Source organism: Lissotriton vulgaris, unplaced genomic scaffold, assembly GCF_964263255.1.
Source record: "Lissotriton vulgaris unplaced genomic scaffold, aLisVul1.2 SCAFFOLD_568, whole genome shotgun sequence".
NCBI lineage: Eukaryota > Metazoa > Chordata > Amphibia > Caudata > Salamandridae > Lissotriton > Lissotriton vulgaris.
This window is the reverse complement of record NW_028245922.1, coordinates 572,143-587,121: the sequence shown is the minus strand read 5'-3', so window position 1 is coordinate 587,121 and position 14,979 is coordinate 572,143. Positions and strand designations below refer to the sequence as shown.

The window sequence follows — 14,979 nt, the reverse complement described above, 5'->3', positions numbered from 1 at the left end:
GCAGAAGCATGGGAAGGTCTAGGAAAACAACAAAACACAAGGTCACTGGTTTACTTTCGGGAGTAAGAAAAGGAAAACCAATCACATTGTAGGTCACCTTCAGAGGGATAACAGCTCTAAAACACAAATTGACCCATCCATCTGATTTCAGTTCACTAAATGGAAGCCGTAATAGCAGTTTAACAATGAGAATTAGGTGTGGACTTAGAAAGGGTTAATGCCAACATTGATGACCATGTAGGAAATGCCAGGCAGGTCATAAATTATGTTATGATATAAGCATGTTGGGTTGACAGGCTGGTTTATCTTCATTTTCTGGTCATTTCATTGGCTGATCACTAGTCCCTTGTGTGCCTGTGTCTCTGTTTAGCTCTGTGTCTGATGCAGAGTAGGGCGTTGTTGTGCTCTCGGTTGTTTTGTGTGGACTGCATCTTAATTTTTTATATCCTATAAAAAAGGAGCTAGTACGGTTAGTTGTTTTTTTATATATATGTTGGTAAGTGGTACCCCTGTTTACGTTTCCAGTGCCTTTGAAGCTTTCATGGTGATTAATTTGAGGTTTTTCTAGGCGTTAAGCTGTTGCCTTATTGTTTCTTTAGCAAGGGCTGAAGTGATTGTTTCCAATTGAATTTTAATAGAGTATACTAATATCATTTGGAGGTTTCATAGAGTTATTATATTATATTACAAGACGCCCACGGGCATACGTATGCGCTTTACAAATTGTAATAATAAATAAATAAATAAATAAATAATTACTCGTTTTTTTATCATTCTTTGATAACGCCCAATATTTGACTTGTAAGGGTAGTTGTCACAAGTAGCATAACAAAGAAATTATGAGGGAAGTTATCTCCAGACTGCATAATGTACACTGCAGGCATTACCTCCACTCTGGGGAAGGTGGGAAGAGGGACAGCTATCCTCCTCGAGGTAACATGCAGGTTAAGCAGCTTCTTTCCTCCTTTCAGGATGTCTTAAACCATGTGAACAAGAAGGAGTTTGACATATTGATGGCCATGGACCAGCTGAACATGGAGAGAGAGAAAAACAAAGTCTTCCTTCGATTCAGTAAGAAACCGTTGACCCTCTGTGTGACTTACATTGTCGGCAGTAACATAATTACACTCACTCGTTTGCATCTAGAGATGTAAAAATCAGAATGTGTCTGCCAGTGCACAAAAAGTAAAACACCTTTGCTACTCAATGTCTCCAACTATTGAAATGCGGAGTGATTTATTTTATATGTAGATTTAAATGGCCACAACCCATTGAGACACAGGGTTCTCCTCCAATTAGAATTCTAGATGCTCAAAGCAAAGGGTTCCCATCATAATAGTTGTGATTGTGAATGAAGGTTTCCTAATCAATGGGTCCTATTCACAGAACTAACTTAAGACAAAATCCTAAACTTACTACCGTTTTGGTATTCACAGAAGGCACTTACTCATTTCGGTATTCATAGAAGTTAGGAATCCTAACTTTAGGACTCCAAAATGCCTTCTGTAAATACCGAAAGTCTTAAAGTTAGGATTTTTCTCAGTTTAGGAGTCCTAAAGTTAGGAGTCCAAACTTTACTACTCCTAAACTGAAAAAAATCATAACTTTAAGACTTTCAGTAGTCACAGAAGGCATTTAGGAGTCCGAAAGTTAGGATTCCTAACTTTACTATTCCTAAACTGAGAAAAATCCTAACTTTAAGACTTTCGGTATTTACAGAAGGCATTTAGGAGTCCTAAAGTTAGGATTCTTAACTTCTGTGAATACCAAAATGAGTAAGTGCCTTCTGTGAATACCAAAACGGTAGTAAGTTTAGGATTTTGTCTTAAGTAAGTTCTGTGAATCGGGCCCGTGGTTATTTAAAATAGTGTAATGAGTTATGTCTTCCACACTTAGTTGCAAATATCCTTAGTAGAAAAAATATTTGATCAAATTAAATATATAGAAGTTATGCTTGATTTTCCCGACTGATTATTAAATTGATTCCCAGGATATTAGATTTTTCTGACAGTTAATTGAATTTTATTGGAGGTGACAAGATTCCTGAGGCAATAGAGTGCATTTTCTGAGAACATTGATTATATACTCCAATTGTAATGAATTCCACTTGAAGTACGGAACTAAGATCCTAGTAGATTCAAGAAATTTACATATGAGGAATGTCCATTCTACCAGTGGGTTCAATAGGTGTTCGGGAGTGAAAAAATGAAGATACAAAATGTCATCACAGAAAACATATGAAAAATCTCAGACAATTAAATAGATTTTTGAGGGATCAATAATCACTAACCTAATATCTATTTGATATTGACCTTATTTGTTTGTAATCTTTTCATTAAACATGCTCATTAATAAACATTTCGATCACGTATTTCAGTCGACTTTACAGGCGACCCGTTCTAGCATATACCATTCAGTTCAAAAGTCTACAGTATTGATATTGACGTTATTAATATCATTATTTCCAAAAGAGCAATGCTTAATTATCCTAGTAAATCAACTATAATTTAGGGGATAGACAATCCCTTATGCTGTAAATTTAAAATAGATAATTAGTTCAGATTTTTTTTTTAAGACCTCTCCCCTGGAGGCTGACAAAGGGCTAACCCCCAGATTCATCAAAATCATGTTTTGCGAGTCCTTAATAGCGTATTTTAAGGAATCGATATTAAAGACTCTAAAAACGGAATGCATGTAGAAATCGCAATATTTTTTGCGATTTCTACTGCTTCCTTATTTGCGATTCGCTAATTGCTAATCGCAAATAAGGAATGGCTTTCCCATTCATTCCTATGGGCCTAAAGGCCCATAGGAATGAATGGGGAGTAATTCCTTATTTGCGATTAGCAATTAGCGAATCGCAAATAAGGAAGCAATTTCAAGGGTGCCAGGGTGTCCAAAGGACACCCTGTTGCACCCCTGAAATGGTAATGTACACTGTTGTTGCGCACACACATGTCCCAAGGACATGTGTGTGTGTAACATACAACTTAGTAAAATGCACTAAAGTGCATTTTTCTACGTTTTTGCTATTTACCACGTAGTTAGACTTCGCGGTAAATAGCGGCCCCAGATTGCGAATTCGCAATTTTGAAATGGTTCATGCATTGCATTTAAGGAATCTCAAATTGAGATTCCTTAAATGCAAATAATCGAATGTAGCGATTTCTAAAATTGAGATTTTTGCATTTGGGATGATGCATCCCAAATGCAAAAATACGCTCGCAAAGGGCCAGATTCTTAGAATCTGTCCCTTTGCGAGCGGATTTTGGTTTGATGAATCTGGCTGAAAATGTACAAACATTAGAATACTAATTTCCTAAATTCGATTTTTCTAATTAGGAAATCAATATTCCTGATGCATGAACCTCATTGAGTTTCATTTAGGGATTCCATGTGGGTCGCAAATTGACCTACCTCATAAATTTTAATGATGCAGGTCGCCGTATCCGACCCATTAGAAATCACAGCCAACACAGGGATGGCGGCCTCCTGAGGTCAGCAGACCAATATGTCTTTGATTGCTTTTTAGGTCGAAGCCTTGCTAAGGACATCTTGGGGACACTCAGAAAGCTGACCTAGGAATGCATTCTGCCTGTTCCAATTTAGCCCACTCCACAACAATCTATCCCACTCCGATCTACCCCACACCACTCTACCCCAATCTACTCCACTCCACCCCACTCCACATAATATAACCTAATAACCCAACCCCACTCCACACTATCCTACTCTTCCCCACTCCACTCAGATCTACCCCACTCTGCTCCAATGTACCTCAGTCTACTCGACTCCACTCTGTCCCACACCAATATACCCCAATACACCCCACTCCAATGTACCCCAGTCAAACCCACTCCACTTCAGTCTACAGCACTCCACTCAAATCTACCCAGTCCAATTTACCCCACTCCATTCCAATTTACCCCACTCCAAACTCCACTGCAATCTAGCTGACTCCTCTCCATTCTAATCTACCTGCTTCCACCACATTCTTGACCACTCCTATCTTCCACAATCTACCCCATTCCACTCCACCCTACCCTAATTTACCCCACTTCACTCCAACCTACACCACTCAAATCTACCTCACTCCACTTCAATCTAACCCACACCACCCCTCCGCAATCTACCACTCCAATCTACTCCACTGCAATCTACCCCACTCTACTCCAATCTACCCTACTCCACCCCACCCCACTGCAATCCAACCCACTCCACTCCAATCCAACCCAATTCACTTCAATCTACCCTGCTTCACTCTTCCCCAATATAGCCAACTCCACTCCACTCCAATCTACCCTATTCCACTCTACCCAGATCTACCCCACTCCAGTCTACCTACTCAAATCCACCCAGTAGACCCCACTCCATTCAACTGTACCCAGACTACCACACCCCACTTCAATCCAATCTACTAAGTCACTCCAATCCACCCCTCCACCCAAAACTACCCTACCCAATTTGGCCCACTCCAATCTACCCCACTCTAGTTTACCCCCATCTACCCCAGTTCTATCTACCCAACTCTAACCCAGTATAGCCCACTGCAATCTACCTCACTCATCCCAATCTACCCCACACCCTCTATCCTACTCCACTGCAATCTACTCCACTCCGAGCTACCCCATTCCTATCTATCTGATTCCAATACACCCCACTCCACTCCACTCATCTCCACTCCAATCTACCCCAATATATCCTATTACACTCTACCCGATCTACCACACTCCAATCTACCCCAGTCCAATCTACCTCACTCCACTCAAATTTACCGACTCAACTCCAGTATATCCCACTCCACTCCAAGATACCCTAATCCATCCCACTCCACTCTTCCCCAATCTGCTTCACTCCAATCTACCCCAATATATCCCACTCCACTGTACCCCAATCTACCCTATTCCTATCTACTCCACTCCAATTTACCCTACTCTAATCTACCCAAATCTACTCCACTCCAATCCACCCCACTCCACCCAAATCTACCCCACTTCAATCTACACCACTCCAATCTACCATTTTCAACGACCTAATTCCCCCTCTCTAATCTACCTCAATCCAATCTACCCCAATCTACCTGCCCCACTTCACCCCACTCCAATCTACCCCAATCCACTCCACTCCATTTCACCACATTTTACCCCCACTCCACTCTATGCCAAATTACCCCATTCTGCTCTACCCAATCTACCTCATTCCCATCTACCTCAATTTACTCCACTCCAATCTACCCACCCCACCTCGCGACACTAACATATAGCCATGCTGAACAGCAGTCATACTGGTGTACATAATGGCTAAAACACATTCCTAAAATTAGTAGCTCTCACATAGCGCAATCTATTGGCTTTGCTAATGCTTGTTTACAAAGCAATTTAAAAAAATGCAGCCTGTTTACCTGCTTGCTCTTAAAAAACAATATTTATATTCTCAAATGGGAAGTACCTTTGGGAATGGGTTACCACCAGTTGATAATGTATTACTGTTTTGCGGCAGGGGTTTGGTCACAATCAGTAATACATACCATATTGATTCAGTATTTGGAAGGGACGCCCTAAACACATCCCTTCCAAATACTGAATTACAAATGCAAATTCTAATTGGACCATTTGAGATCAGAAAAATGCTTTCTACATCTGGTCCTAAATTCTAAAAAGTTTGGCTGTACATAACCTCACATTTGTTCCCAGAGTAGACAATGGAAGTTGTAGACATTGTAATGCTTGCGTATTGTGTTTTATTTCAGATGAGGAAGAGATCTCATTCCCGCCAACGTATCGCTACGAGCGAGGCACGAGGGACAGCTACAACTGCCACAAATTCAAAGGCAGTGGGGTAAGCAGTGCAGACAGATTCATGCCTGTGTTACTGAGTATGACAATACTGCGTATTTTGTGGTCCCCGACCTTTCACCGTCCAGGAACCAAGTACACAAAGACAATGTGTTTAGCCCACACTAGCTTCTGATGAAGATTCAGAAATATAGGAATGGAAAATGAAAGAGTGACGTAGACCCATAGAGTGGAAATGCAGATATAATCATTGAACTCCAGTCGAGATCAGTCTGCCCTTCTCTTGTATGCCAGAGATATTCAGGCTCCAGGCAATATTCAACCCTACTACACACTAGGGGCTACATGTATGACTGGCAGGTTTTGCGACGCGCAAATAGCAATTTTTAGCAACTTGCAATTTGCGAGTCCCAAGACCTGATGTACAACAGTTTCTCAGACACTGTTTGTGATTCCTAAATGGGTTGAGAGACCCACCTCATTAATATTCATGACCCATTGGGAATAGCCGGCCCTCAAAGAGATGGTGGTCTGCTGGGTTCAGCAGACCACTATGTCTGTGACTACTTTTTAAATAAAGCATTTTTTTTAAAAATGCACCCCGTTATCCTCTAAGAAAAACAGGATGCATTTAAAAAATAAAAATGAAACGTTTCAGTTTAATTTTTTAAAACCAAGCAGTAGTTCGTGGGACCCACTGCTTTCTCTTAAAAAACATTTCCGCTGCCAATCACAAAGGGGACCACTTTCTGTTTGCTACTCGCTTATCAACAGTTTGAAATTGGTGGAAAATGCAATTGTTTTGCGACCCCACTTGCAGTCCCAAACAATCTTACATTTGTCTGCGACTCGCTATTAGGAAGGGAGGCCCTTGGCACGCCCCTTCCTGATAGAGGCTTACAAAACCTATTTTGAGAGTCAGTAACAGGTTACCAACCTGCAAAATAGGTTTGATACATGCTACAATCCTTTGCAGTGGTTGCACACGGGCTGATTTCCCTTTTGCAAGCGCTAAAAACAGTCGCTCATCCTGTCCACAAGGAGGTGGGAGGAATGCTTGCAAATAGTCTAACCACTGGCAATCGCTTGGGCATTGATATTACACCATTGGTGACCAAGGGTACGCCCAAACGTGGGTCCCTTCATCAGTGTGCCATAGGATGCACACTACACCTCACTGACGAGGCCTAACAAGGCTGAAACTGGTCTGCGGCTACAGGTGATCCCTTAAGAGGTGATGAATAGTTCTCATGAGCAACAGGGTCAGCACTGATTTGCATAATGTGGGCATGTGTGAGGCGTGATTCAGTGGACGAGAAACGATGGGTTGGAATGATACTCCGAGTGATTGGCAGTTGTTAAACTTTTTTGAAGCGCTCCTCCCATCACCTTTGGGGATATTAATATCCAGCTGTACACATGGTCACTCAGCACTAATATTCCTATTTTTCAGGTCATTACTTTTTTGTGTCACATGTTATTACACAATAAATGACTCAAGTGCTACTGAGGAAGTATGAGACCATAAAATTCTGGTATAATGTCTGGATGCACCAAGAGATCATGATTTATCGTGCTATGTGGGAAACCATCATTAAATGTTCAAACTCAAACTATGCCAAGTACCTCAGAATGTCATTGGAATCAGCAAATCTGGCTGGACTCTGGGAAACCAAGCTCCATGTACCTTTATTCAAACAGGTGGTCAGGAAGGCAGCCATCAAACACTCATTGTTGGATGAGAAAATAGCTTTCCGTCTCCGGTCACATGCCTGGATGACTATCCAATCGAACAAAAAACTAGTGCCGGCGTACTTCCTGGACCTGACTTTTTCGCCTTATATCAAACATAAATATCTTAATATAAGGTTGGGTAGTTTGCCAACCAACACGAGCATCCTAAGTGGAAGTCCCAAGAAAGTGAAGGGTGCGGGCTATGCGGTGCAGCAAGACAAGACTTCATCCACCTGATGTGTATCTGCCCGGCTCTCATACAGGAATGTCGAAATTGGTTGAAAGCCAGGTTCAAGCAGTTTGGAATACGTACCTGTAGGTCTGCGATTATACAAACATTATGTACCACAGAGCCACAATTCATTTGTAGATCAATCAAATGTATGGAATATTTTGAGAAAAAGCAAAGAACATTGGCAAAATCTTGAACTTGGAAATTGTTATTCTTTACCTTAGAAAGACACTTGTTTTTACCTCCAATTTTAAATTTTAATATTCTCACATTAGTGTAAAGTTTCAGTGTGTTTTTAGCATACTATCATATCTGTATCTTTGTAATGGTTTTAATTAACTATACAATAAAGTTTTTCATTCAACAACAAAAAAAGACTCTTTTGGTGCACTACAAGGGGAATCTTGAGAGATGTATTCGGCCAGGTCTTGTGATACCTGACTGATATGTGTGTCTCTGCACAAACCGCCCCAGTTTTTCACATTTCCTTATTTCCCTGTTGACTACTCTACTGCTCTCACCTCTTCTTCTTGCGGGGTGCTTGCACGAATGGGTAACGATTGGCACCACCGCATGGCAGCCACATGCAGAAGAGACCAGGCTCCTGGCTCAAGAGTTATTACTCTGTTTCAGAAATGTTTAAGTATTCCAGGAGTAGTCAAGGAAGGGTAGTATAATCTTAGAATTCTTGGAGTATTCGGCGTGTAAAAATGTTTGGCTGTGGAACTGTACTGCGTGGACCAGTCTGTGTGCATTATTGGAACGCAAATATGGATTTGCCCGTTGAACCTTTCTTTTGGTTCTCAATGGGGCAGATACTTTTCTGGGTGGACGACTCTCTTCCCCATAATCACCCATCAGTTTTGGGGGAGACCCTCTTCGTTCCCTCCTTGAAGCCACGTCTGTCCTTGCGGGTGTAGATCTGCCGCGTTTGCAGTTTGGAAGCCCCCGCATGTTGTTGGTGAAGGTGCCCACCCTGAATCCTGCCTCTAACCCATTAGCACTATTAACACCAACAGTCTGTGTAAATGTGCGCCATTCTCTGATTCAGAAATGTGATCTGACACTTGCAAATGTGCTTGTGTGCACCCAAGTAAATTTAAAAACAAACAGAAGTGTGGCTCACCGGTTAGAGGAGGCAGACCCGGGACCAGGGTTCAATTCCCGGCTCGGCGGGGTCTTGAGCTCCAAATGTCCACGGGCTCGATAATTCTCACCTCGGTGCCTACTCGAATCATGGGTTCACACTCTGCAACTATGGGCAATAGCTTGCTTAATCTCTGCTACGGCCCCACCGCGATGGGATGCCTGGTCTTCACCTTGGGGATGCCCAGTAGGGGTTATCTCGCAGGGAAAGCCAGGACGGGTTCCCAAAGCAAGCGCAAAGAGACCTGTCGGTGATTTGGCGCTATATAAATCGAAATTAACATAACATAACTTCTAAATTGCCCTTTTTGATGCGTCTCATGAATAATGTCCAAACCTTTCTCCTTATGGACACTTTAACAAAAGATTTATATTAATTAGAACTTGCCAAAACAGCATCAAAGTGTTTTCCATGAACACCAGATAACATTATTCAAGGTCAGATTTTGTACTAGAAGCATTTAAACACATGGGGCCTCATTTATGAGGCTGTGCGTCACTTTTACGCCGCTGGTGCATCACTTTTTGTGACGCACCAGTGGCCTAAAAAATACGCCTTGTTGCGCCATATTTATAAAGTGACGCATCTAGGTAGATGCGTCACTTTGTAAACCCCTGCGCCACATTATACCTGCGCCAGGTATAATGTATGCAGGGTGGGCGTATTGACGCAAGGAAGGGTCGTAAAAGTGACGCAGTGAAATCTATGAGATTTCACTGCGTCACTTTTAGGACTCTGTTGCGTCAAAATCTTGCGCTTGCCTCACAGCAGGCGTAAGATTGTCGCAGGCCCTTTCACATGGGGCTTGCCCCATGTGAAAGGACGCATTGCTGGAGTTGCGTCACTTTTGTGACACACTCCTGTAATGCATCACTTTTGCACTTAAAGATACGTCAGAAATACTGACATATCTGTAACTCCTTGCGACATGATGCGTCATACATTAAATATGACGCATCAGGAATGTCGCAAGGAGTGCGCACTGAGAAGTGACGCATCGCTGCTTTCACGTAGCGATGCGTCATTTCTCATAAATGAGGCCCATGGGGATTAAGTCATTTGCCCAGAATCAGAAGATGTCAAGCAAATACTGGGATAACCCCAAGACCAGTATGTACTGTACAGTGACAAGATTCCCTCCTTTCTTCCTTGCAGCTGAGGATCAACGCCCCTTCCTGGTGCGACCGCGTGCTCTGGAAGTCCCACCCAGAGACCCACATCACGTGCACCTCTTACGGTAAGCTGAGCAGAGAGCTCCCTCTGGTGGGTGAAGATGTCAACAGCAGGGGATATGCAGCAGCATTGCTCTGACCATGAAGCAAAGAGAAATGTGCCTTATTGAGTATTTGGCCTCACAGAAGGTAAACTGCCTGTAACCTTAAACAACCATTGGCAAATCCAAGAAAGGGAAAAAGTCTTGTAAGCATGCCCACACTTTTTGTGATGAAGGGTGTCTTGATAATGGTGTCAAGATTTTCACATGATACCAAAGTGCATTGTCACACCCGTTTTTTGTCTTCCTCAGGCTGCACCGATGACATCATCTCCAGCGACCACTCACCTGTCTTCGCCACATTCGAGGTGGGAGTGACATCTCAATTTCTGTCCAGGAAAGGTGAGTGTAGAGCCGACGTGGTGCACTGGCGGCTGTGCACCTGTGATATATGCATTTGCATGTCATTTGAGATGTCATCAATGATGTGATCAGTGATGTCATTTAACATGTAAGTGAGGTCACAAGAACTGGCTGGTGGGCCACAAATCTAGTTCGGTTGTAAACTGATGAATTTCAGAGGTTAGTTATGAACTTATTTCAACACCTATAACGTCAGTTCAACCTTTGTTTTTCTCAGTAAATATATATATATATATGTGTATGAATAAAACCAAAGGTTGAAGATAAGTCGTAGTTGGGAAAATTAATATTATTATTTCTATACAAAAACAATGTCACCTACAGAAATCTTGTAAATTAAATAGTTATACTTATAAGCTAAAGTTATAATTTCCTCCCCACCCAAACCTTTCTATAACTTGCACACCTTTGTACAGTGTGTTGTGAACTAGCTATGCAGAGTGCAACAAATCTGTTCCGAAGTCGTGATTACGTTGGTCATAGATGATCTGAGTAGGCATTTGGATGGTGCACATATCCCATCGTTGATATTATTAAATCTGTCTGCGGCCTTCGATACGGTCGACCACAGGATCCTCTTGGATCGATGAGGTTGGCCGGCTTCACAGGGAATGTCTTCTGTTGGCTCCCTTCCCTTCTATAGAATAGAACCCAGGCAATCCACCTAAACCCTTCAGGGCTCCAGATCTTAAGATTGAGTGCACGGCTCCTCAGGGATCTGCCTTATCACCCGACCTATTCAACTGTTGTGGTGGCCATCAAAAGATCTAGGCCTCCCAGAAAGTGATCTATTGAGACTGCAACCGATTCAGACCGCGGCGGCCAGACCGGCCATCAGAACACCTCGAAGAACAAAAATCAGTCTTTATCTGACTGTCCAGGGCAAAGATACCTCTGGATGAATAAAGCGCTTTAGAAGTATCTTGTAACATTACAGAACATGTTCAGGACTGCCAGTGTAGGCATGCTGGATGTATTAAATTAAGCTCACACGCTGGGAAAAAACACTCCAAGCGCATTGGGGCCAGTCATGTTTTTTGTTTTTGAAAACCATAAACCTTGCTTTGCTGGTGCATTGACCACGGTGCCCACACAGCAGAGCTTCAGACCTTCAGTGCACCCACCTGCCTGGTGGAGACACTCAAAATATGGAGCTGGCAGAATGGAGTACAGCCTGGCATCCTTCAAATAAAGATCATAATCACAGTGCCTGGATACCCACACTGGTGACAAGAAGCGCTCTACAAATCTACTGTTTGATTGATTGATTGAGTGCACACAGCCTTATGACACTGGGCCTATGATTGATTCAACACGCTGTGCCCACAGGCCTTGGCGAAAGCTACAGTGAAAATCAGAAGCCGTCTACAATATTCTGCCAATTCTACAAGTGCCTGGGGACCCTCTTGTGTGATGAGTGTGCTATGCAAACAAAATAAGATCACATAACACCCCTACATCCCTGCACAGTCGGAGCCACCAGACCTGTGGGAGACCTGGTCCTCACAGATGCCCCCCTGGCTGGTGCCGTCTGTCTGGTAAAGACAACTGAGGATCTTTACAAGTCCCTCGTGGGCTGTGTCAGGAGCTAGAAAAGTGAACCTTTGAACATGGTGGAATGCATGGCAGAGTGAGTGTTGGAATGCAGGGTTATGGATTGGAATAAAAGAGGCCTGCCAGGGTGTGCCCAACTGTCTCCAAGGCCACTGGTTGGTTCTTGTTTTGAGTGATCCCTACTATGTCCCCATTGACACCCTGTGTGATCTGAGGCAGGTGAGAGTGTCTCAGTGCCTCAGTATGTATAGCAGTGATGGGTTAGACCTGCTCTCGCCTTGCATAGACCCCGGCTCCTGCACAGAGACCCCCGCCTGCATTGAGCTCTGTGTGATCTGAGGCAGGTGAGAGTGTCTTTAGTGCCTCAGTATGTATAGCAGTGATGGGTTAGACCTGCTCTCGCCTTGCATAGACCCCGGCTCCTGCACAGAGACCCCCGCTTGCATTGAATGTGAGCTCCGTGTGATCTGAGACAGATAAGAGTGTATTTAGTGCCTCAGTATGTATAGCAGTGATGGGTTAGACTTGCTCTCTCCCTGCATAGACCCCGGCTCCTGCACAGAGACCCCCGCCTGCATTAAATGTGAGCTCTGTGTGATCTGAGGCAGGTGAGAGTGTCTTTAGTGCCCCAGTATGTATAGCAGTGATGGGTTAGACCTGCTCTCTTCCTGCATAGACCCCGGCTCCTGCACCAAGACCCCCGCCTGCATTGAGCTCTGTGTGATCTGAGGCAGGTGAGAGTGTCTCATTGCCTCAGTATGTATAGCAGTGATGGGTTAGACCTGCTCTCTTCCTGCATAGACCCCGGCTCCTGCACCAAGACCCCCGCCTGCATTGAGCTCTGTGTGATCTGAGGCAGGTGAGAGTGTCTCATTGCCTCAGTATGTATAGCAGTGATGGGTTAGACCTGCTCTCTTCCTGCATAGACCCCGGCTCCTGCACCAAGACCCCCGCCTGCATTGAGCTCTGTGTGATCTGAGGCAGGTGAGAGTGTCTCATTGCCTCAGTATGTATAGCAGTGATGGGTTAGACTTGCTCTCTCCCTGCATAGACCCCGGATCCTGCACAGAGACCCCCGCCTGCATCGAGTTTGAGAGCATCGAGGCCATCGTGAAGACCAGCAGCCGCAACAAGTTCTTCATTGAGGTCCATTCCTACTGCTTAGAGGGTAAGAGGATGTGATGTCCAAGTGCTGCTTGTATCTGTCACTCAAAGCCCTGCCTGTGCCTGCCAGATGCACTTCTGTGACCTACAGCACTGTCTGCCCTGTCAGCGGCAGCCATCTTGGTCCAGTTATTTACACTCTTCTCTGCCTGTCGCCTACAGCAGCACCTGTCCTATCCCATGCAGTCTCCTGTCCTCTCGCCTACAACTGTCTTAGTCATATCATTTACACTACTCTCTGCCTGTCACACACAGCACTCTGTCCTATCACATGCAGTATGTTCTCCTGTCACCTACCGTCGTCTGGGTTTCACCCTACTATTTATGCTTGTCCCCTACATCAAGAACACTTCTGCCCCCTACGGTCCCTCTTCTTCCATAGATCAACAGTGTTTCCAAAATTGCTTGTTTTCACCTTAAAACTTTTTAAGAATATCAGTCAGCTACTCTCTTTCTCCCATAAGGTGCATGCTATTATATCCCAGACATCTGTAGGACTGACATCTGTGGGACTGACATGTGTGGGACTGACATCTGTAGGGACTGACATGTGTGGGACTGACATCTGTGGGACTGACATCTGTAGGAGTGACATCTGTGGGACTGACATCTGTGGGACTGATATATGTGGGACTGACATCTGTAGGGACTGACATCTGTGGGACTGACATCTGTAGGACTGACATCTGTGGGACTGACATCTGTGGGACTGACATGTGTGGGACTGACATCTGTGGGACTGACATCTGTGGGACTGACATCTGTAGGAACTGACATCTGTGGGACTGACATCTGTAGGACTGACATCTGTGGGACTGACATGTGTGGGACTGACATCTGTAGGAACTGACATGTGTGGGACTGACATCTGTAGGACTGACATCTGTAGGACTGACATCCGTAGGGTATACCGAAATTCCCACAGCACCGGGTAAAGTGGATTGTAAATGTGGCCGCTCGCCTACTGCTGCTCATGAAGCAGGAAGAGCACATGAGCCTACCATGGCTTGCTTCACTGGCTTCCATTGGACAAGGTCTCTTGGAATGTCCCCAGGCAGTGCATACGATGCAGCCGGCCTAATACCCTTCATGATGGCTGCAGCCAGCGAGCTCCACACTCCTCACTATACAGGGGTCCCGGAAGGTGAAAGGATAATGATAGACCCTCTTTGGTCCATAGAGTGATCTTGTGGTATAGATGAGTTGAGGTATCTCTCACCACAGAAACCCTGCCTAAACTTTAACCACCCAATAAAGAACCAGAGTTGATATGAACTTTCTCCTGATGGGCTGGTAACAGGAGGTCACTTCTTGGCTGGTAACAAGAGGTCCCTCCTTGGCTGGTAACAGGAGGTCACTCCTTGGCTGGTAACAGGAGGCCACTCCTTGGCTGGTAACAAGAGGTCCCTCCTTGGCTGGTAACAGGAGGTCACTCCTTGGCTGGTAACAGGAGGCCACTCCTTGGCTGGTAACAGGAGGTCACCCCTTGGCTGGTAACAGGAGGTCACTCCTTGGCTGGTAACAGGGGGTCACTTCTTGGCTGGTAACAGAAGGCCACTCCTTGGCTGGTGACAGGAGGCCACTCCTTGGCTGGTGACAGGAGGCCACTCCTTGGCTGGTAACAGGAGGCCACTCCTTGGCTGGTAACAAGAGGTCCCTCCTTGGCTGGTAACAGGAGGCCACTCCATGGCTGGTAACAGGAGGCCACTCCTTGGCT

At 44.5% G+C, this 14,979-nt stretch overlaps 1 protein-coding gene across 1 annotated transcript in view; it reads left to right on the top strand.

Moving 5' to 3' along the window:
- LOC147666252 (phosphatidylinositol 3,4,5-trisphosphate 5-phosphatase 2-like) overlaps positions 1-14,979 on the top strand; it is a 420,611-nt gene that overhangs the window by 226,094 nt on the left and 179,538 nt on the right. The window contains exons 16-20 of the mRNA XM_086949195.1: positions 972-1,071; positions 5,750-5,838; positions 10,064-10,145; positions 10,434-10,523; positions 13,150-13,266. Of these exons, the coding sequence (XP_086805321.1) occupies positions 972-1,071; positions 5,750-5,838; positions 10,064-10,145; positions 10,434-10,523; positions 13,150-13,266 (478 nt within the window). The remainder of the gene's footprint in view (positions 1-971; positions 1,072-5,749; positions 5,839-10,063; positions 10,146-10,433; positions 10,524-13,149; positions 13,267-14,979) is intronic.